The sequence below is a fragment of the Buceros rhinoceros genome, unplaced genomic scaffold (genome assembly GCF_000710305.1).
Source record: "Buceros rhinoceros silvestris isolate BGI_N320 unplaced genomic scaffold, ASM71030v1 scaffold23478, whole genome shotgun sequence".
NCBI classification, from domain to species: domain Eukaryota; kingdom Metazoa; phylum Chordata; class Aves; order Bucerotiformes; family Bucerotidae; genus Buceros; species Buceros rhinoceros.
Window position 1 is genome coordinate 24,396 of NW_010429080.1, and position 24,017 is coordinate 48,412.

Genomic DNA, 24,017 nt, shown 5'->3' on the forward strand with positions numbered 1-24,017 from the left:
GCAGGCTTGGTTGTATTTTCTTTAAATCAAGTCTAAGTGCATTCTTTGTTATCTCTTAAGGAACGGGGAAAATATCCTGAGAAATCGCAAAAAATAGAACAGAATGAGGACTGGAGAGATGAAAAAAGGTAATCTTCTTGATCTTGGGGACCTTCCTCTTTTTTGGGAAGGTGTTAACCGATATGGGGAGTGAAGTTGTTTTTAAGGGCCTTGCGTGTGAAGGAAAGAAATTTCATATTGGACAGAGTGTTCCTTCTTGGACAGATAAGGTTATATGAAGTGCTGCTTATTTTTGTCCAGTAATGTAGCCATTTCTATGTATTGCTTTACTGAAATAAAACTTTACATTAATGTTTAATTTTTCAGACTTCAGAAGGAACAAGTGCTGGTTGAAGATGATGACGAACTCAAAGAAGTGACTGACCTGAGAAAAATAGCAGCTCAGTTACTGCAACAAGAACAAAAACACAGGTATTACAATGTTAGTTAAGATCTGATGATCTGCCTGACTTTCTCCTGTTCATGTTGGGATCACAACAGAATGGCTCTTGAAAAGGAATTGTAGAACAAGCAGCATATTAAAGGAATGTAATGGAACAAGTTAACAACTGTGTAAAATGAAGAGCAGGAGGAGGTACCTGGAGGGTGTGGACAGGCATGCGTAGGAACGTGTTCTCTCTAGTTCTTTTACTAAGCAGGCAAATATCCAGTGAGCTTCTTTCGCCAGAGGAGGCACTTTACTGAAAGGTAAAGGTTTCAGTTAGTAGTAGTTCATTAACTAAAATAGTTTGTTACAGTCATTCATTATCCCACAGTAATGGTTTTGACTTCATATCAACTTAAATAGTATTTTTGTTTCCTTTGAATTTCTGGGTGGTGACGAGTTTCTGCACTGCTGTTTTAGGATAGTTGAAATACATGTGAAACCCCGAGAGGAACTGATATCCTGATAGCATAAATTGCAGACCTTTAAAAATTCACCTCTGTTTTATACTAGTTAAATATCATAGGAGTTGGGGGGGTTATATGATGGTTATTTATATTGCAAGTGGGTATTGTTTGATTAGTTTTAATGTTTCCTGGTTATGTAACAATTTGAAATACTAAGCCACGCAACTTTTGAGGTACTGCAACTTAAACTGGACTTGTCCTGTGTTGTTGTATCTTAATGCGGTGATCTTGCTAATGATTCTGCTTTGCTCTTGAATTGTTCATATCGTGCAGTATGCAGTCTTACTAGTTGTTAAATTGTACTTCTTAGCTTAGCGTTTTTATTTTAAAGCTTGCTTATGTGTCTTTAAGTTCATGAGGTCAAAATCATCTCTGGTATAAAATTTAGCTCTGAATTTGAATCCATAGTTTTGTTAATTTATTGCTGTTTATGACAAGAAATTGTAAGAATAAGATTTAGAAGTTTAGTAAAGAGATTTCTGTGTTTTTGTGGAAAATATGTTCATTCTGAGTAAACAGAATCCTTAGAAAAGTGAGCTTCACAAAATAATTGCTTTCTAATTTCTGTTTGTTTAGTGTGGTGTGTGTGGTTTTTTATTTTTAATGTTATGCAGTCTCCTTTAATTTTGCTTGCTATGCTAATGACTTGCCTGTCCTCTCCCATCAACCTGTCCTGCTTCCTTCTTCCGTCTGTGGCTTTGGTGTACATGAAATATGAATACAGACGAAGGCCATTAAGCTATAGAACTTCATTCAGTGAAAAACTCTTCCAGAGGACAAGGGCGGCAGGACGTGCATCAAGGTATAAAGTGTTTGTAGAGCGTCAGATTTCCAAATTAAGGTGTGGACAAAAAGAGCTTGGGCCATTTCTTGAACAAAAACAGAATAAAGGAATTGGCTGAGTTAGCCTCAGATATTTTGTTATTTTGTTATGCATTATTGTTCTTTAAGATTAAATACTGTTTAAGGAAAATATTTAGTTAGGCAACTCTTCAAAGACTATTTAAAATTAGTCCAAACGTAGAGGCATATTTTTCTATGTCTTTGGTGTGCTTTCTCTTTTTTTTTTGATATGTAGTACTTTAATTATAGAGCCTCAGGCAAAAGTTTGGGGTTTTTTTAAAGATATTGTGGATTTAAAGTGATCATTTGCAAATTAGCATGACCAGCGTCAATTTGTTTTGTGTTTGAGGGCCATGAGGGAAGCATTTGCAGATACACAAATGTCACCAGTAACGAGAAATCTGGAATGGCCTGTATAGACTGTAGACTACGTAGGTATGAATCAGGTGTTTTCAGACTTCACTGTATCACTTGAAACTCTAACTTACTCTGGATGCTGCTGGTCTTTCTCAAAAGTAAGTAGGATAGCTTAGACTGTTTAGTCTTCATTATTATCAAATGAGCCTGCTTCAGTCTGCGTCTAAGTTAAGTACGGGCTCTCAACTGACAGCAGTGACTTCTTAAACTGTCTGAATCCCTGAGAGCACAGCTCACAGCCACAAAGCAGAGCCGTATATGAAGACAGTAGACTGCTCCTGAATGAGTTTAAAATACTTTTTTGTCTCCCTGTAAAAGATTTCTACAGTCGTTACACTCTTTAAAAATCCTAGATTGTGCTTGCTTGTTTAATCTTTAAGATAGCTAACTTTAAAATAGCATCACCAGCACTCCCTTCGTTTGTGTCCCTTAATCATCATGTCATGTTTGCTCAAAACATGAAAGTCTAAGTGACAAAGAAGAAATTTCACTTTTCAAATTCTCAAACTATAGAAAATATTTTCCAATATAATAGTTGGGTTTGCCTCCAGCTTTCTCTCCCATCTAGTCAGCAGTTTGGAGTAGATGTTACGCTTGCGTGATGTAAAACTAGAAAAATTAGTCACAATTATGTTTTTTGAGTTTAATATATAGAAATCTGTGTCATGATGTGTGTGCTGTTGAGTAATTTATATTCCAAAGTTTGTAGGAGTTCTAGAACCCTTTTTGCTACCTCTGTAATAACAGAGTTAGTACGATCCAGAAGTAGGGAATTAACTGCAGGACTGACACAAGTATCTTATTCAAGTTCTTATTTAGTGATTCAGTAAGACCATCAGTAATTGGCCTAGTAGTTGATCTGTCTAGTAAGAAAAAAGTTTTGGATTTAGTGAGTTGTAGTATGAATGGAAACAGTTAGTGGAATCTGAAAGAGGCTTGTGAACGTGAGCTGCTTGTAATTTCATTTTGTATACCCAGTTTTGCATTGTATTTCCTGGAAGACAGTTCTTAAAAGTGCAGCGATATTTTTTTTTTTTTCTCTTCTAGCTGAACACATTTTTTTGCCATGAATTCCTTAGCTTGTGATTTAGTAGACTCACACTAACTTTCTTTATCAATTTCTTTAAGTAAAGACTTCCAAGTTCCTTATTCCACAGGACATTCAAATCTCTGACTGGACTAGTAACTGCTAACCTGGCAGATACTGAACTTGATGTTATTTCCCCAATATCATCTTCAGCTTTTAAACAGGGATTAAAAAATACTGTTGGCATTTGGGTTTTTTTTTACAGAATATAAAAATATAGTTTATAATAAGCTTAGTTTATAATAAATGTTAACTATATACATGTTTCATAGAAACGGTGTGGCTGAAAAGTGCACGTGCATATGTATCTTTTAATCAGCTGGAATAGTTTCTCCCTATGTTTCATGAGGGTTAATGAAATGGCCTGTGTAATATATGGTCATTTACACCAGCAGTGTCAGTTTTGCTGCAAGTGTTGCGTTAAACTGCTAAGGAGACAGTTTTTTAGAGCTCATTCTGTTGTAATGATCACGTCTGGCTAGAAAGCTTCTGAATTTCTCATTGCTTTCAGTTGAACATATAAGGCTAATTTAAATGGGAATTACCTCTAAAAATGAATTACTTTAAAATAGCGTGTTTATATAATGATCTGAATATTCATTTTTTTAAAAAACTTTACAGACTACAGTATAACTGAATTCTGGAATGTTCCCTCAAAATTAAGTTTCTGAAGACAAAATATAGAGAGGTGCTGCAGCCTGTGAATGCTGCAGTGTCGGTTTACAGGCTTTTACCTTCTCAATCTCGTTAAATTGAAGTTCACACAGTGAGAGGTTTAGACTGTAAGATAAGATTACTGAGCTCCAAGTTACCACAATAATCAGAGAAGACTGATTGAAAAATCAGTCATTTAAAGTTAATGGCCTATGTAATGATCGTGAAACATGAAATGCTGCCTACTCTTTGACTTTCTTCCACTGAATAGTTGCTGCTCTTCTAATTCTGATTCTCAATACATTCTAGTTCTCAGTATAATGCAGCATAAATATGCTTTGATTACTGTTCTGCACATGAAGGCAGTGTTGAAGTGTAGTATTACTACCTCAAAGGATTCAGAATTACTCATTCGAGTTACTCCTCACCATAACACTTGAAAACATTTAATTCTTACCAATTGTTTTGTTGTTTTTAACACTTTAAGCAGCTGTAAAAGCTCATATTTTCTTCTTGTGTGTGCGTGTGTGGTCTAGACAAAAAAACATTTCTGCATCTCTATGTAAGTTCAGGCTTTTAGAAAAATTTAATTTCCATTAGTTCATTTCAGTATTAGTTTCTTACTCAGCTACCATCCTGCCTGCTCCTACTGACTGACTCCTTGTGCTCAATCTGTGTATCATTTCCTGGCTGCTTTAGATTGACTATCTTCTGTCTTCTAATTTTAGGAAAAAGTGGAGCCTTTTGTGCTGACTGCAGCAAAATTTTACACAGGTGTGAAATCAGTTGAAATAGGATGTATTTAGGTAGAAAAAAAAAAGACAATACTTCATTTTGGTTTGAATTACCAAGTTTTACTTCCTTAAAATTCAGAACTTGAAATATTTCAAGAGGTAGAAAAAACACTGTTGATTTAAATGGATTTAATAGGGCTTTCATTTCATATATGTATGCAAATACATATTCTAATGTTATGGAAAACATCACCTTAATGTTCCAAACTTTTTATTTACAGGAAATGTTATGCAGTGAAAGTACATTCTAAAAAATGTTTAACCATAAAGCTGTTGAATAAATATGTTATGTGTTTTTTTTTCTTTCTAGGCTTCTTAATCATTCAGTTTCAGTAAGCGCAAGGAATAGGCCAAAGCAGCCAGTGGAATCTGACAAATGGTATTGATATACTTTAATGTATCATAGCTTTCAGTATTTTATTAATTTGTTATATTTATTCTGTGTTGCTATTGCCATTTTCTGTCATGATGGTTTTAGCCCACAAATCTGTTCTTCAGCTTCTTTCTTTCAGATTAACAAAAACCCAAACCAAAGCAAAACCTCAAAGAAACTTGCTCTTTTGACCCTTCAGGAATGTAATTTGTGGGTCTGATTATGGCAGCTGTTCAGGTGCCTAAGTATAGGCATGCAGTGATGTTTTAGATACCCCGTTCCAGTTGTAGAAGGCCATGTCTCCCACGGGTAACAAGCCTGTGCAGATGTGTTCGATTTGGTGTTACATAAAGTGGCACTGTAGCTGTGCTTAGGCATCTGAATTTTCCACCCTGGCAGCCCTTTTTGTGCTCTTAAGAGCTGTTGGAAAAATGTTGTTGGTAGTTCAGCCTGCAAAACCTTTTACTGTTTGTGCAGGATGTGTCCACAATAAACAAAAAGAGAACCTTGTCTTCAGGAAAAGGGCAAGTCACGGCTTGCAGTGACTACATGGGTGAGAGAGAGCTTAGCAAGTTTTCAGCTCTCCCTCCCCTAAGGAATCTTGGATCCGTTCTTTTAATCAGTTTGGTCAAGAAATAATGGGTTTTAATTTTTGAGATAAAGAATGAGAGTTTGCTGACAGTCTCCTAATGAGAACTCCAACTGAAGGGTGGGTTTTGTGATTTTTGTCTTGTAAATTCTGTACCTTCAAAAGAACCTGCATCTGCTTGTGTCCAGACCCCCATTTGGCTGTGAATCTTGGAGACAAAAGCCCTAACTGTTGTTGGTGTTGCTAGAGAACTCTGGGGGTGGTGAGAGATCTCTCCAGTTCAGGTACACACCAGGAAAGCATTGACTCAAACAGAAAAGGGACACAGTGTAGATATTTCAGTATGATACATCCTGCACTGGCTGTCTTCTCTCTCGTTGGTATCTGGGACTTTACAGAGCCAGTTGCTCATGTGTCCTGTGATTCCATGAACTGCGCTGCGACTATTATTCATTTGCATTTGGAACTTTCCAGTCCCTGGTTACTTAATATACAGTTTCTGTTCTTTGGGATGCTGTCAGCTGCTGCAGTGTACAGCTGCCTTAGGCTGGTGATGGTAATGTTAGGTAATGCAGGAAAGGTTAGATTTAGCTTTTCCTGTTTTGTTAATGAATCCAAAACACTTCTGAGACTTAAAAACAAAATAAACCAAAACACAAATAAAAAACTCACCCCCAAAAAGCCCCAACCACCTCTCCACCTCCTTAGTTTTGAGGTTTCCACACAAGATAACGTAGACGTTGCAGGCTATTTGTTGTTTTATCGCACTGATACATAGAAACACAAATCCCGTACTGCGCAAGGAAGACACAGAGTAAAATGGCTTTCATATCCCTTGAAAAATAAACACAGAACATGTCGTAGTTGATAGATACGTATGCACTGACAGCAAAACTCATTTATTTCAGCCATTCCTGCAGTTCTTAACTGGATTGCTTATCAAGCTGTTGGACATGATTCAGACAAATTTCCTATTAACAGCTTTAAATAGCATTACTGGTTTGAGGCAGACTGGGATAAAAATAAAAGGAAGGAAAAGGAATACAAAGTAGCAGAAGTTAGGTGCCTGGCTGCTTTCTCTTTACCATTTGTTACGGTTGCTCATGGTGTTTCGTGCCTCTTGCATTCAATCCGCAGTTAGGGTTTACTGCACAGCTTTTAAACCAGCTGCCAGAATGGGAATGAGCTGCTCTCTGATAATGAGACAAGTGAATTTCACAGAAAGGCTTAGAAAAATTTGAAGTGACCTTAAATCTAAACTACTTTATTTTCCTCAGAACTTTCAATAGTCTCAGGGAGTCCATTTTTCAGAGTGCACTTGTTGAGATTTTTTTTCCAGTTTCACTGTCCCATCTTAAAACGTTTTGCCCTTCTACTTGACTGTATAGAGCTAATAGTGAATGTCAGTCTTCCAGAAGAATAGATCTTTTGTCAGCTTTGAACAAAATGTTTTGTTAGTTGCTTTGAGAAACAGAACAATGAAGATGCATTGGAAATCTCTAAAGATGAACACGCTTCACCTTTATCTGAACGAAGTACTGTAGCATGAAAGTTCTGCTGTCAGCATGTGGTAAAGTGGAGTGGAGTATGAGTTGAGATTTCAGTCAGGTGGTTGTGCTCTTTAGCCACATTGCGACATCCTCGTACAGGTAGCCAGAAAGTACTGTAGTGCTCCAAGAAGCTGCCTCTTAAGTGTTTGCTTTTTTGACATTTTAAAGTAACTTGGTTTTAAAGTACAAAGGAGTAAATTTTATAATGCCTCTTATCTCAATTTTTAGTGTCTCAACAGATGAAGTGAATTCCCCAGTGTCCCCATACAGATGGCAGGTAAATATTCAAATGCAAATGTGGTGGTTTCATATGAGTGACTGTTTTGTTTTTAATTCTAGCAGAAAATTTTTATATGTTCATATGGTTGCTTACATAGTTATTGTATGTATGTAATTTTGGTGGAAATTATAAAACCTTTGAAGAACTTCGGCTTCAGGATAATTTGACTTGTATGTAATGGAGGCCTTTTTTTTAAGAGCGTATGGTAATATCTTTAAAATCTTGAAACTAATGAGGCATAAGTTTTACTTGTTTGATTTTAGTATTTCTTTACATGTAAGTTTTATTGCCTCACCGTAATGTTTTTTTTAATTTCTAAATAATTTTTCATTTCCTAATGCCTCATTGAGAAGCTTGCATGATATAATAAAATTGCAGTGAAACTATAGAGAGTACTTTTTTATTGGTTTAGTTTTTAATCCACCAGGTATTTACAATTGCTTTAAATGGCCTGGTATTCTAATATGAAGAAATAGTTGGAAATGTGGATTTAGCCCTGTGAAATGGTTCCTTCAGATTGACTGCTTTCAGTTCTCACAAAAGGACATAATCATACTTATTCATTGTTATTTTAAGAATCTATTTCAGCTGTCTCTTCAGAATACATTGCATAATTAAATACATGGAAAGACAGATTCGTTTCGCAGCTAGTTGATGTGTGTAATCTTTTAGATAGGAACAGCAGACAGATACTTAAACTGTCTTACTGTAGCCATCTTTTTCCTGGGCTGTGAATATGCAGATTGAGAAACTAGATATGCTAGAGGCTAACCACACTTCTAACTGGATTTTCTGAAGTTATTTATGACAGCCTTAGGTGGCTTCCTTACACACCTATAAAAATTAGGCTCAGTGCAGAAAAGGGTGTAATTTTCTTCATTATTATTTAATAGATTCTTTTTTTTTCTGTGAAATACGTTTTTAGAATCTGAAAGGAAATGAGCGATTTCCACCAGAATCACCATTATGACTAATAACAGTTTCATGTGGTAAAGCTAGATGATGAGAAACAAACAATTCACAATTGTGGTTCCTAATAGTTTGTGTTAATGCACATGAGGTATATTTATTTACCTTTTACTTAAAAATGTTTCTGAACCTTTTAGCCACTGGAAAACCAGAAAGATGCAGTAGATGAGCAGCATTGGCCAGAAACACAGCCAGTGATTTGGCAGAATGAAGAAAGAAGGAGAAGTAAACAAATTAGAAAAGAGTATTTCAAGGTAATGGGGGGGAGTGTGGGTGGGTGACACTTTTAATGAGAGTAGAAGAAATTATGTAACTAAGTAAAGGTAAGAAAAGCTCTAAGGTTGACATGCTTTTAATTTTGCATGTAACCTGTAATTTTAAATTTGGCTTTGAGTTAAATAATATGTATGTGTGTATTTAGGGTAATGTGAGAGTGCAGGAAAATCAGGAGGAAAAGATTGACCGAAAGCTTCGTTTATCCTTTATTTCAAGTGATTTATAATAGTCTTCTGGTAAAGCCAGAAACTAATCATCGAACATTGGTCCTTCTCTATCTGTTTTGCGGGAATTTTTTTGTAGTGCGAGGAAAATATGCGTTACTTCTTTGTGCAGCATGGTTTATTCGTTTTGGTTCTCACCGTACCAATTTGTGTTCTAGAGAGGAAATTTTCTCAGTATTGCATTGCTGCTGCAGTGTGTACCACTGGTCTCCAGATGTCAGTGTCTCAAAGCGGATAGGAAGTCATAGCAGCATTAGATAAAATTTGTTCTGGGATATGGTAGAGAAACAGAATTCTGACCACTGCTAGGTAGAGTTAAAATTTGTTACTTACAAAATTAGTTTCTTGGGTCTTTTCTATCAAACATCTTTATGAAATGCTAGAGATCTTCAAAGAAACTAAATTCTAGGAAAAGCAGAGCTTGCCATGTAGCTCAGATACATTATTATGATTATAGAAACTATTAATTTTTTTTCCTGGAGAGTTTATGGACTTGTATCCTCTTTCCAGGGCTTTTATCCCGCAGAGGGGATCTTACCAATGCTTATCAATATCTGAGGAGCAGGTGTCAAGAGTATGCGGCCAAACTCTTTTCAGTGGTGCCCAGTGACAGGACAAGGGGCAACAGGCACTAACTGGAACACAGGAAGTTCCATCTGAACATAAGGAAAACATTCTTTACTTTGAGGGTGGTAGCGCTGGAAGAGGCTGCCCAGAGTGGCTGTGGAGTCTCCCTTCTATGGAGATACTGAAAACCTGCCTGGACACAAACCTGTGCAGCCTGCTCTAGGTGAACCTGCTTTATCAGGAGTGTTGGACCAGACAATCTCCAGAGGTCCCTTCCAGCCCCTACCATTTTGTGATTCTGAAAATTAATTTTGCCCTGCGGTCTTTGAGGGGAGGGCAAGAAAATTCCAAGTAGAACAGAATTTAGTCATTTGACCCATTAAACCATTAGACCTGCTTTAGTGATTCCTCATAACCTTAAAGGATGTCCTTAAATGTTAATACAGGTGTCAGTTTTGAGCTCTGTGATGGAAGCAGATATCTGACATGTCTCAAAAATGAATTAAGCAGACTGTACCAGTAACAAAATATTGTATCACTGACAGTTTCATTTGCAAAAAAAAAAAGGCAATAGGCAAGTGAAATGAAGTCTGTCTTCCTGGCAAACTGGGGAAAAAAAATAGATACTACTGCTGTTCTGAGAATCCAGTGCAAATACAGTTCATATTGTGTCTGTATTTTCTTGGCAAAAAGCACATTGAATATCCTATCTGTACTGACAATTATTATAAGAATGTAAAAATAAATACAATGCAAAATATCATTAGAATGTCAAATTACTGCAGTGGGCATCATTAGAACAGAGAAAATGTACTTGGATCAGCATCTGGAAGTATTTATAGAGAATCTTTATTATATACGTGTTTTTATTGTATAATTTTACTTTGCAGCAGAAGGGTAGGAAAATGCCTGTGAGAACCAGAATTCCTTTTCTTGTGGTGTTGCACTGAAGTCACTCTGGAACCTGAAATATTTGTTGCATCAAATATGTAAAAAGAATCTTACCTTTGAAGATGGTTTTATCAACCAAAATGCTTTCTTTTTTTCTTTATTTTTTCTTTTTTTTTTTTTTACCTGGAATACTTTGTAGCTGTTTTGGATCCTAGTTATATCCAAGCTGAAATTTTCACTAGCATACCCCCAATAGAAAATAATCACTATGTGCTATCTTTGACCTGGTTAATTGTGGTGGAAAAACGTGACCACAGAACTGGCCCAAGACCTGTATAAAGAAGTCAGCAGCAGAGTTCTGCAGGGCAAAGAACACGAGGCTTTGCTTTATCAGCTGTCAAAGTAATACATTCCTTTCTGAGGTCTCTGTGCCCAGGCCCCAGAACTGCCTGTACTCTGTGCAGAGTTTAAAAAACAAAATAACAGTCAAAACAAAAAAAAATGTGCCCCCTCTCCAAACCCATCAGAACAAACCAAACCCCCCCCCAAAACAACAACTGTCACTTTATTCATTTGAAAGACACGTTTACTTTGCACAGGAAATGAACGGCAGTAGCGTAACTAACAAAGGCTGTTTGACCTGGTCTTTGGTTTTCAAGAGAGATGCTGTGCCCTGTTTTCAGCAGCAGTCAGGATGGAGGTCAAAAGCTGTTGAAAATTCAGCTCTATTGTGCTGTTCAATTTTACTGTCCAACAGTCTTCAGTTATAACTTTGAAGAGAAGCATCTTCTATGCACAACTAATAAACACAACTTTCTGTAAGAGAGCTATGTAAGTTTGCATGTTTATTAATATTAAAGAACATAGTTGCAAGCCAGGTTTTTCTTCCTTTTTAAGAAATTCTTTGAACTGTATGTACCCCTAAGTGTCAGGTCTTCGAGGGAGAACCATCCCTCTAGTTCCAAAGTTAGTGTCTTAATTTAGCCTGTCTTATGTGTTACCATGAAGGTGGGTAGGCCAGCCACATAGACACAACGCATTTACCAGAGTTCTGTAGCGACGGATCTTTTTAATTCAAGCTGCATGTTGTTTTCTACTTTTTTGTACACTTGCACTGCAGACAGCGAAATCAATGTTAGGAACTTTTTACTTGGATCAATAGTCATATGCAGTTAGTTCACTTTATAAAAGCATTTAGTTTTAAAATGCTTTTATCTCATCAGCATAATGAGGATCTTCACTAGCCTAGGTACTAGATGTTCCTTTTCTGTTATGTTTTTTTCTCTTTTGATTTTTAACATGTTTTTTTCTCAGCAGCTTCACCAGTAATGTTACATCTGAGTGATATCAAGCCATTTAGTTCAAATGAAAACCGTACTTCCATTTTAAAGTAATAATTGTATGTGTTTTGCAGTATAAGTCTTCCAGAAAGAGTTCAAGTGGAAATGAAAATGATGAGGTGAGAAACAGTAATGGTGTAAAATACTTGACGAAAACTTTTTGTGTATTTGGTTTTTTTATGAACATCTATGAGCCACAGTCATGGAACAGGGAACATCATCTAGAGTCCATGCAAACAGTCTGCATTCCAAAGCTGTAGCAGAAATAAGTGTTATACTCCTTTATATGAAAAAAAATCTTCAAGATTATGTACTGAGGAAAAGCAGGACATTTGCTAGCTTCGTTAATAGGGAAGTTAATTCACCTATCAAGCAGAGGTAATGTAAAAGTAATATTCTGCATAAAGAGTAAATTGTGTTTCCTTGGCTTACGTGTTTTTAAATTTAGTTGCTGCCAGTTTGTCACAGTTGACAAGCATTGTGTGTCTCATGTATTGTGTATTTCATAATTTCATGTTTCTTCTTAAATCATAATTTTCGTTTTTATAATTTCATCTCTTTGATTTCTTTTTAGCAAGACAGTGATAATACTAATGTGTCCCCACAGTCTCCTGTGTCGTCTGAGGTACAAGTTTGTGCTTTTGTTTTTCATTCAACGAACATTTCTCTGTGCTCATTACTTCTCACCAGGTTTTTCCATGCGGATATAAAGCTGTTACTTTCCTTTGAAACTGCAATTGGAAATATTTCAATAAAAATTCATAAAATAGATAGAAACTAGAGACTGGTATTACATCTTGTTTGCCCTTGCAACATGTGGTCTCTCCTAGATTACTTCTTTTTGACTGGTGTGTAGAAAGGTGCGTTGCTTTGTCTCCGTTCTTTCCTAATGAAAGGAGCCAATAAAACAAAAATCAAATTTGTCATATTTTGTAGCTGTCCGCTGTGCTCTAGCCATCCAGAAGATTTTAAGTAAAACTTGTGGTTTAGTATTTTAGATGTCACAAACAACCCAAAGGTACTGACGCTTCTTAAGTTTCATCTGTTACGATTCTGGCTGTTACCTTGTGGTGCAGCCTTGCAGCTTAATTAACTGGTTGGTTTCCTTTGTAAGGAACGACCGTGTAGTATCACTTGCTACCCTGCCGAGCTCTGAAAAAAGCGTACAAAAGATTATTAATATTTCCACCTCATGTCAATAAGGAACCTGAGGGAGCAGAATGAGAATGTCTCCCAAATACAGTGAAATGAGTTGAAATAAGGATATCTTGTGTGCATATCAAATTACTGAGTGCGTCTCTCTTTTTAGATGGTGAAATGAGAAAAACCTGATCTTTATCATAGAAAGTAAACATTTCTTAAGAAATATTTTGATGCTAAGTGTTGGGAGGATGTTTGCATTTGTTTACAGCTGCCTTAGAATTCTGTTCACAGGATGGTTTGCAGTAGTTTGAAATGGTTTAGAGTAGATTTTATTTAATGAGGTGCTGCTTTTCTTCTTCAGTAAGATAATTTTATGTGCATGTAGTGAGATTACGTTCATTCCATTTCTTTTATATTGTCACCTTCAAAAGAGTGTTACAGTTAAGCAGAAGGACTCACTTTTCTTAGACAAGAATAATTTGAACACTACCTTGATAGGAACAAAAGGTAATTCTTGTAATGAGTGGAAGAAAATTGACTTCATCTCTTTTAACAGGATTATGAAAGGACAGATAGTAACACTCATGGTCCGTTTGGTCTCAAACCAAGATCAGGTAAGCTGCTGTTCTCTAACGTAGCGTGACAGACCAGATGTTCATTTCCCAGGAATAGATGGTAAGGATAGCAGATGCAAATGAATTTGAATAGATGCCACAGTGCAGCAATCTATCAGTGTCCTTATCACTAGCATAGTACTGGAAAAGACATAGCTGCTTTAGCAAATAATTGAAAGTTTCCCAAGTTGCACAGTGATTTGTTTTGGTTTTTCCCCCACTGATTGATTTTGTGCATATTTAGTCACTGCCAAAGAATAGGGAAACAGCATGCAATTGTTCTTGAGACCTGATGGCTGAGGCAGGAGGGTTTCAAGTGATTTTTGTAATTTGTCCTATGAAAGGATGCTTTGAGCAGAGCTTTGCCAGGAGTTTTATGGCTTAGTGATTTATTGTACCCCGATTCTTCCAAGATCCTGCATACCCTCATAAAGAAGTTGTATTGCCTAAAGCAGACTTTCAGTCCTCTGAAATCCAGGTAGAAATAATGCGAGTTTTTTTTAGTTACAGTATTCTTTTGTTTGCAAGTGTCTAGGTGAATATTCAATGTCAACAGTGTCAAGCATAGTTTGGAAAAGCCCCTGTGCAATCCTTATTCCAGTTAATACCATTCTTCTCTTTAGGAGAACAGTCTTCATGTGAATTAAGAAAGAACGATCTCAGTTCTTCAGTTTCATTTCATTCAGTATTTATGGCAGCAAAACTAGACCTCCTGAAAATTAGCCTGTGAGCCCTCAGTAGCAGAGTGGGCATGGCTGAGGTCGTGCAAGTGATTTCACCAGGGCCCTTCAGTCACTTGAGATTTGCAAGCAGATGTGTGAAAATTCAGTGCCAGAGATAGCTGGGTTAGCTGTTTGTACCAGCATGTGCCTGACTGTGATCATTTAGAGGCTTCCGAGTTATCTACATACTTGCCTGCAGGAAGGTGCAGATTTGTCAGGAGGAAGCAGGCTTGTTGGGACTTAGCCCATATTTTCTCAGTGTGGTAGTAGGCCTCCTGGGGGTACTGCCAGCTCACGTCTTTAAAACAGCAGCCCCCACAGCTATATGACAAGTTGGTAGAAACAATATAGAAAGTTCTAAAGGTGTAAGTATGGATTTCTATTTTTTTTCCCAAAAGCATGAGGATACTTAATGATACAGTGGTATTGCTACAGAAGAGATTTTATTTGCCAGTGTTCTATAAAATAATAGAACTGTCGTTTGAAGGCTTTCTGAGCATGAAGAATAGGAAGTGAATGCTAGTATTTAACAGCCCTCCTTTTGCATTTTTTAAAATCTGTATTATGAAAACTAACTTAGCTTATGTTTAATAGCTTTCAGCCGTGCATCGCGCCAGGACTATGGTGCAATGGATCCTGGATTTACAATGAGGAGGAAAATGGAGCATTTAAGGGAAGAAAGGGAACAAATAAGACAGCTTCGCAATGTATGTACCGTTATTTACTCTATGGATGCAGAGCATTTAGTTTGCTCTGTACCACAATTTAAACCTTTACAATAAAGGCCTGCAAATTATTACACTTGTACAAGGGCATCTCTGTAGTGATAGTCCTTCCTAAGGACTGTCATGTAACACGCTACAGTGGAACTATTTTTGATCTGACCAAAATGCCAACCACGAACTAAATGCTTTTTTAGCTTAAAAATGAAGTGAAATGAAAAAAAAGAATCTTTTTTTTAGGTTTCTGAGGATCTAGGTTTTCCTAGGGAGACTGCTCATGTTTGCTGCTGTTTGACTCGCAATTCAAAGAAAGATGGGTATAGTCTTCTGAATAGCCAAATGCTTTCTTGACTGTAGAAAGTTGCTACAAGTTACACAATACTGAATGGGATCTAAATTTCAGACATCCAGTAAGTTGTTTTCTGTAAAGTTCTGTTCTGAAGATACTTAACAGTTACGGTTAACTGTAAATTGTAGCAGCTCTGCTTTCCAGGACAGTACTGTTTCTGTCTTGCAATGGATGCTTGTTGCTGGAGTGGGGAAAAAACATTCTCTCCTTTCCTTCTCTGTTTTGCAACACAAGCGTGGGGGTTTCTTGGCCACCCTTTCCTCAGCTATTTAACTGTCATCTGCACGAGTGAAATAGCCATACCCAAAGTGGTTGTGTTCCCCTCTTCTGGTGTATGAGTCCAACCCACAAATCCGGCACACTGACAGCTGATGAAGTATTCAGCCTCACATTTCTGTCCTTAGATTCTGTGTTTTGAGATGATGAACAGTGAGTTCATTGTATGGTTTGAGAGCTATGTGTCATGGTAGTTGTTGGCTGAATGTCTTAGTGTCATGAAAAAACAAACGGAAAACCAAGCAAAGGGAATATAAGCTTAATGATAAAGAGAAAAGGAGATTTGGACTCAGTAAAGCGTCTGTTGGCTCCATTTACTTTGTTAGTATTCAAATATCCCTTTTAAACTGAATGCTTTAAAATACCCTGGATTTAAAATTAAAAATAGCTAATGTTGAAAGTAACTTAGTTATGGCTTCTTAATAGAATCTCGAATCGAGGTTAAAAGTCATCTTGCCAGACGACATTGGAGCAGCATTGATGGATGGAGTTGTTCTTTGCCATTTAGCCAATCACATAAGGCCACGTTCTGTTGCCAGCATTCACGTACCATCGCCAGCAGTGGTAAGTCATTTATCTCACTTGTGGCATCCTATGTGAAAACAAGCTTTTGAACTTCAATGCTAAAATATTATGAATCGCGTTTACCATATTAATTGGCTACACTGCTCGCTCCAGTTTCTCTGTGAGAAGCATTAAACAAGGCCTAAAAGTTTAATTTAAGATCCATCTTGATGAGTCTTTGTAGAAGTTATTTCATGTTTTAGCAACTGTAACTGGATTTGCACCAAATATACAATCCTTCATGAATGTGTGATGATCTCACATCCTGTCTTCACAGCCTAAACTGAGTATGGCAAAGTGCCGAAGAAATGTTGAAAACTTCCTTGATGCTTGTAAAAAACTGGGTGTTCCACAGGTATACTAATTACTTTATTGACTTGTTAATCACCAAAGAAAATGTCAGCAAATGCTGAAGTTGGGTTTTTTGGAGGGGGCTTAATTCAGGGAGCAATAATCATAATAACACTGGCTAGGGAACTTGAAGATATGAAAAAAAGTCTTCTTTCTGGCCTGTGGAATGAACTTGAGAAAGCTACTTTATGGGTTTCTAGTCAGTTCCTTATATTAAAAATAATACTGACCTCCTTGTAAAATACATTATCTAAACAAGAACTGATGTGAGAAGATGGTCTTGTAACACTTGAAAGTCTTGAGTTTAGCAACTCAACTTTGGCATGAATTTCAGTGGCTGCCTAGGTAAAATCCTACAGTTGGAGAAATACGTACCTTAACTGATTTGCTCTCTTTTTTAGCATGACTGGAGTTGCAAGCTGTTGCCCAAGTTCATCGTCTTACTTGCCTGTATGAGGGGGGAAAAAAACCTTAAAAAAAAAAAAATTGCCTACATATTACCTAGAAAAAAACCCCTCCATCAACTCCTTTTAATGGAATAAGAAAATTAGTTCATCGATTTAGAAGCCTGTGTTATTGCTCTGTCACAGCTGCTGTCTAGTGTGGAGCCACAGGCTGTTTAGAGGTTAGGAATCCAGAAGAGATGCTAACATTTACCTCTCGAATTACATGTTACCCCAGCTAGGAGTTGGGAAAATTGTCCATCTTGTGCTGAATTTTGAAATCGATAGGTGACTTTCTTGGGGAATGGCTCATGACTGAGGACCCAGTCTATCAGCACTTCCAGGTTTTTCCAAGGGAAAAATGGGTAATGAGCCTACAAAACAAGGGAAGGGGGCAGTAGGCTGCTGAGTCAGCAGTGCCCATCAGCCTGGTTCTCTTGCTCTGCTTATGAAAAGAAATGGAGTCTCTGGCTTTATGAAACGAGCAGTCTTACGTATGTTCTGATGTTGTCACAGTTCAACACTTTAGACAGATCTGAGATCTAACTAGTTTCTGGCCATTCTGTTACTGTAGAGAACCACATGCGAAATTTAAGGCCAAAGACATTTTCTGTGCAAGTCTCCTAATAGTATGTGTGACTTCAGAAAGAACGTATTTGTTACCCGCTGTGGGGGAACAGTGATGAAGCTCGATGCATGTACTGCTTTATTTTGCAGGAGAGACTTTGCTTGCCTCATCACATTCTGGAGGAAAGGGGTCTGGTGAAGGTTGGCCTCACAGTTCAAGCGCTGCTCGAACTGCCTGCGTTGAAAGTATCTCAGCTTTCCTCCATGTGACAAGACTTGTTGAAATCTAGACAAGTTACCATTCAGTCTGTTGATTCGGATTGCTCTGAGGCAGTTCGGCTTCCTACGTGGGAACATCCAAGCCATCACAAACTACTATCTGTCCAGATGATGTCAAGAGCCTTACTTCGGAGTTGTACATGAAAAAGTTGGAGTCAGCTGGCAGTTAAAAGAACATAATTACTCTTTTCTTTTGTAACTGGATGCACAAAGAGATTGTGGTAGCATCAGGTTCTCTTTCCAGTTAGTTTACGGTAAAAGCTGCCGTTTAACATCTTGCAGAGTTACAGTTAAACGCTGGATTTCTTTTCCTACATTGAAAATGCTGTTTGAATTATTTTAGAATTACAAAGCACATTCCCCCCTCATTTTAATCTTTCAAGTCAATCATTTAATTTAAAGGTAAGACAAAAATGTAGTGGTGGTATGGTGGTAAAAGTGCAAATGGCTGATCACTGACTCTTTATCAGAAAGAGATTTTGTGTTTTTTATTTTATGCACTCCTGATTGTAACTTACACACTTCTGACATTGCCAGTATTTAGTCTGAGTGTATGGTGATCACACCAAACGGTATACAGTGGGGAAAAGGACACATTTTATTGAGTTTTTTCCAGTCTTCTAGGTTGGTGCCAAATATTTTTTCAGTTGTACTGTAGATTGTTTACATGTGAAGTGCCTGTGTAATTGATAACTCTTAATAGTCTTAAACATTTTTTGAAATTTCTTTGTTTAAAATAGATAAAACGGAAATTTTAAAATATTTTAATAGGTTTTTGTAAAATCAGTATGTGAAGATTTAAGTAATGCTTCACATTTTTGATGTTTGGTGTTTTAAGTTTGCACAATTTAATTGGTTATTTTGTTGTCTAATTAGAAAATACTGTAAATACTTTTTATTTATGATATTTAATTTGATAATACCTAATCACTTTTGGTTTAATGTATTGTTGGACAAAAAAGTTGTTGTCTTTGTTTGGGACAAACATATACATGGTAAGACATGAGGACTAGTGATGCATACAGAGTCATCTAGGACATTTTGATAAAACTGCCAAAATCTCAGGTTTACGCTGTGACTTTCAGGATTTTGTGTAATATTGCTCCTGATCTCACATTACATTTTTACAACAGGAATATCATAATTTAGTTAGGAAATGTCAGTGTTTATCTTTTTAGTGTTTACAGGATTTATTGTGTAATTTACACAAGTGTGCCATAGCACACAGATGAGTTTGTACAAAAGTCACTGTGCTGAGACATTAGACTTTTGTGGATAAATGTGAAACAGAAAAATTTCCACTGTGGTGGTTTTTTGAATCTTTTGAGTTTATGTATTTCTTTGCTTCTGCACAACTTTTCGATGTTTGAGAACGTTCTGAAACCGTACACAAGTGAGTTCTTCTCTAAAATTGCAAATAATTTTATAGTTTTGGTAAGGAATCTGTTTGCATTAGCTTGCTCTTCACGAGTAGTAGCTCAATTAAAAGTTCTGACTGTCACAATTTAGCCTGATACAGAAAATCTAATTTCGACTGAGGGATGTTTGCAAGCATGTAACAAGATTTGATTGTTCTTTCCAATTGATCAAGACCCCATGTAGTACAATTCATAAAAGAATAGGGAGGGGTATAATTTACTCATTACTTCCTTTATTATAATGCTTAAAATCAGTAACAGAGGAAAAAAAAAACCTTTTGTGATTAAAAGATCTTTTTTTAAAGGTACATTGTTTTTAAATCCATTGAAACAAGCTGATTCATGTGTAATAGTTAAAAATCACTGTTGTTTGTACAGTGTTTTCTTAAAATACAGCTCATGGAGTGGGTGGCTGGTGTAAAACTTAATTTGCAAAGTTCTAGATATAAATTCTAGGCTATGTGAATACTTGTTTAAGGAAACTGAATTGCTTTGACCTTTGAGATACGGCATTTCAAATCTCTTAATTGGTTTTCAAATCATTCACATGATACTCATGTGAACAACTTCAATCCCTGTGTTTCATTAAGGACAGTATCTGAAAAGAGACTAAAATGAAAAAAGTAATGTAAGTGATGAAGCAAAAAGCTTGTTGTCTGCTACATATGAAGAGCACAACCATTCAAAAAGAGTAGGTCAATGTCTTTCAGTTCTTGCCACGGTATTGACAACAGCAACGAAGTTCTACTTCATATGTTAGTGGTGGAACTGCTGACTTTAAGTTGTTCACTTCCAGTTATCTGGCTTAAAACACTGCTACTTCACTGTCATATTTAGATATGTTTTCTGATCTTACAGTAATCTTTTTTCCTAATGGAACAGCATTTAGAAAGTTCTATCACAGTGTAAACATTAAGAAGATGCAGCATGCCAGATGCTTACCAGTTTGGTTTTTAAGCTTAGCTTATTTCCTAAGTAACTTGAAAATTGGATTTTAATACTCATTTTAAACTGTGTCTCTGAAGTTGAAAACAACTGAAATTAACTTTTTTTTTAGTATTCTGCAATCCTTCCCCACAAACTTGCTAGAAACAGACTTGCTTTGCCACTCATTGTGAATTAGGGCCTCCTTCATCCTTCTGGGGAGGATAATCATGATTTTTCCAGGGCTTCCTTTTTAGCATTGCCAAGATTAAGGCCTTCAAATATCATTAGGAGCAATCTGAGGAAAAGTCCGCTGTGCCTGAATTTTTTCTTATCTTTCTTTAGCTGCTTTTACAAGTAATAATCCGTAGGCTTGCTAAAATTGTTGTTCCCATCGTGACTTGATTTTTTTTTTTTGTTAGGAGCAATTGCAAAAACATGCTAATTTTTTTTAATTGTAAAGCAGCCCATGGAAATTGTTGCTGGCTTCCCTGTACAAGAATCTGCCTACTCCTCCATCGTGACTTGATTTTTTTTTTTGTTAGGAGCAATTGCAAAAACATGCTAATTTTTTTTAATTGTAAAGCAGCCCATGGAAATTGTTGCTGGCTTCCCTGTACAAGAATCTGCCTACTCCTCTCTTTCTTCCTTTGCATTTTATTCCCAGCATCTTACTTATTTTTCTTTGTTCACAGTTCCAGTGACTTCATATTGTTCAGTACTGCATGCCACTTTCCTCCTTCTTTATTTTTTTTTAAAGAAATTGCTCCAGTGGCATTGGTGAACTGCTGTGATTCTAGAATCCCTGCTCCCAGCATCTAGTATGTTTGAGAGATCCTTTTCCTATTTTGTTTTGGGTCTAATATTGTTATTTAATATGTGGTCGAGCTCCTCGGATGGTTAAAACAGAGGCCTGCCCAGTTCCTACTGTAGTTGCTCAGTTTTTACTTCAGATGTGAGGAAGAGTCAACATTAAAAACTTTGGAAAACTTAATGCAGTTTCCTTAGTAGATTACAGAATTAACTAGGGTGCTTTTGTTGTTGTGAATGCTGTACAAAGTTACTGCAATAATGTGGTATGAACTGTAAATTACAGAGAGAATCGACATACCAGCAGGGGTTCTGACCTTGCGTATTATTTTTATGTCACTGGATGCAGGTTGTTGCACAGGAATGATCTTTCTTTTAAGCAATAATGTCCCAGGTATTGTGAGAATGTAAAGCAGTGGCATTAAAATAGTTGTTGTCAGGTGTGGTGACTTCTCACACACTATCTCAGAAATGCTTCCTACTGGTTGTATAACACTGCTAATCCAGTGTGCTAGCTGGGGATGCAGGAAACCATCCATACCCATGGAACTGGAGGCCTTCCAAGATACAACTTACGAACTAAACTTACCATAAAATACAAAAATACATTTGAAACAATAAATAAGACATGAATCATGAGAATTTGAGGGTAAAATCCTAGTTTCACTGGATCCAATCCTAGTTGCGCTCTTGTCTTCAGTGAATATTTCACCTTTTTGATTTACGGAACACCTGAGATGGAGACTATAGTCAACATGGCTTAAACTTGACACAAGCGTAGCGTTAGTGTCAAATTCATGACTAAAAAGAGTGATCTCTGGTAAGTCAAAGGAAGCTGTAAAATACTACACGGACTCACTCAATACAATTTTTCTGACACGCCATATACTGTAGTAAGACAGTAGGAGAAATTACTTCGAAGCACAGCTTTCATACAGCTTCGTGGGAAGGTATGTCACCACGGTAACGTTGGAGGTGAGGAAGACTTAGTTATTTACTGCACTAAAAACTATTTCAAATATTTTATAATTTAGCATCAGTCTTCTCAGATTTTGGTATAAATCTGTGGACAGATTCAAACGAATTGAAAAGGCGTGTGTTTTCATTGAAAACTGTCCTTTCAGTGTTGGAAGAAGTGCCAGACCTTTTTCCTTCTCTTGTCCTGCTGATTTCTGAAATGCTTGTAGGAAAGGTGGCTGCCTAAGACAGCTGCCGTCTGCCTGCTTGTCTGGAATCGGACTCTGTACCGATGCAGAGGTAAAGCATACTAATAATTCAGCTGATTTCAACTGAAAGCAATTTGCATGAGTTTTTAGCACTTTCTGCAGATAAGAGATGATTTTGTATTGGTGAATCAGATTTCTTTTTCCTCACTAAAGCTAATGTAGGGTTTCTTTCAAGAGATACATGATATTAAACAGTGACCTCTACTTGAAAAACAAAAGCAAATAAACAAAACCCCACCCCAACACACCCAGAACTGGTGAAGTATTTCCTGTTTACAGATGACTCTTTGGAATTAAAAAAAAGTCATTTAAGACCAGGAATGGGAAAGGCCAAGTATAGCTGGCCAAGGAGAGGGTGCTCCAATTGGTTTCACATTGAATCACTTGAAAAAAGCCTTTAAATTTAGTAGAGAAAAACAGATGTTTTGTAGCTACTTCATGACAAGGGAGGATGATGCGTAAATACAAGGACCTTTCCGTAAATGTTACAATAACAAGAAGTTTAACATCTTTGTTTTTCCCAAAGTGCGTGTGTTGTGGGTTGAACAGCGCATCATGACTCTTAGCGGGTTAGTGTGTCCCTTGCGCTCTCCCGAGAGCGAATCAGAACAGGAATACTGTTTCTTCCTGTGCGGTACCCTGTGGGATAGTCATTCGTTTACAAGTGGAGGGAAAGGTGAACTGTATTTTTTGTTTCTGGAGTTTTATGTCACAGATCTTTTTGCTAAAATACATATGAAGGTAAAAAATTATTCTCTTCCTGTGAAGCAAATTTCTGCTGATCTTGACTGTTAAAATAGAGAACACGTAAACTGAATTTTAGTCTAAACTTACCAGTGCACAGGAGCGGTTCTGGCTCCTGTTCTTGCATAATAACATGTCACTTTGCTTTACTTGCCTTTAAGTATTTCACACAGTACCATTCTGACAGCATATCTTGAAATTGTGGTTACATGCAGCGTTTGTTCCCTCATTGTTTTTGACCTTTTTTTCTTTTTTCACATGGGAGGTAAAAGGAGGCAGAACTGCTATAAGCTACTTGATTCAGGTCTATGGAAGGGACACAGGTTATAAGAAAATGACACCAGTTATTTTTAGTTCAAATGTTTTGTAGCCAAATACATTTTCAAACAAGAACTTTCAATGTGGTTTTTCTGTACACATTTTAGAATTCTAATCTGAAAGAAAACAAAAAAGTCCTTGCAGGACTATCTTAATATCTTAGCAAATATTAAAGGAGAGGAGTAGCTCAAACTGTCAGCAAATTTAACTGTTTGGGGAAACTTCCCATTTTGCCAGTGTTAGGTTAAGGGTTGAACCTGATGATCTTAAAGGTCTTTTCCAACTTAAATGGTTCTATGACTTCAGAGAGACCAGAATTTCCCTCAGTAGTTTTGTAACTGAACTGCAACGTGAATTCTTGGCACTGAGGATTTCCTCACTTCTTTCAAAATTGTATGAAATGAGGCAAACTTTTTTTCACATAGTTCTATGAAGATGGATTGCGAAGTAAAGAATATTTGGAAATAATCACAAGGATTCTTTCTGTTTCATTTTTGAATGAGTGAACCAGTGAAATCTTTCCAGAATTGCTGTCATTGTTTGTAATTGGGTCATGCCATTCCTGGAGTGGAAACTCTTTTTGTTCAGTATTAATATGCTTCCTGGAGCGTGTGCCAGGCTGTGCTCTTCGCAGGCAGATGTTGTTCGGAATCAGTGTGTTACGTTAAGCATTGCTTCAGCGGTGGGAATTCCTGGCGGTGGCTGCGCGTGTCGGTTGCACCAGCAGGTAGTGCAAGGCTTG

At 36.9% G+C, this 24,017-nt stretch overlaps 1 protein-coding gene across 1 annotated transcript in view; it reads left to right on the forward strand.

The window, feature by feature from the left end:
• LRCH2 (leucine-rich repeats and calponin homology (CH) domain containing 2) overlaps positions 1-17,826 on the forward strand; it is a gene marked incomplete at its 5' end in the record, with an annotated part of 26,735 nt that extends 8,909 nt beyond the window's left edge. Inside the window, 12 exons of the mRNA XM_010142524.1 lie at positions 61-128; positions 367-471; positions 5,057-5,125; positions 7,487-7,535; positions 8,645-8,761; positions 11,880-11,924; positions 12,380-12,430; positions 13,505-13,562; positions 14,879-14,991; positions 16,058-16,195; positions 16,473-16,550; positions 17,707-17,826. Of these exons, the coding sequence (XP_010140826.1) occupies positions 61-128; positions 367-471; positions 5,057-5,125; positions 7,487-7,535; positions 8,645-8,761; positions 11,880-11,924; positions 12,380-12,430; positions 13,505-13,562; positions 14,879-14,991; positions 16,058-16,195; positions 16,473-16,550; positions 17,707-17,826 (1,011 nt within the window). The remainder of the gene's footprint in view (positions 1-60; positions 129-366; positions 472-5,056; positions 5,126-7,486; positions 7,536-8,644; positions 8,762-11,879; positions 11,925-12,379; positions 12,431-13,504; positions 13,563-14,878; positions 14,992-16,057; positions 16,196-16,472; positions 16,551-17,706) is intronic.
• Between the last annotated feature and the right edge of the window lie 6,191 nt (positions 17,827-24,017).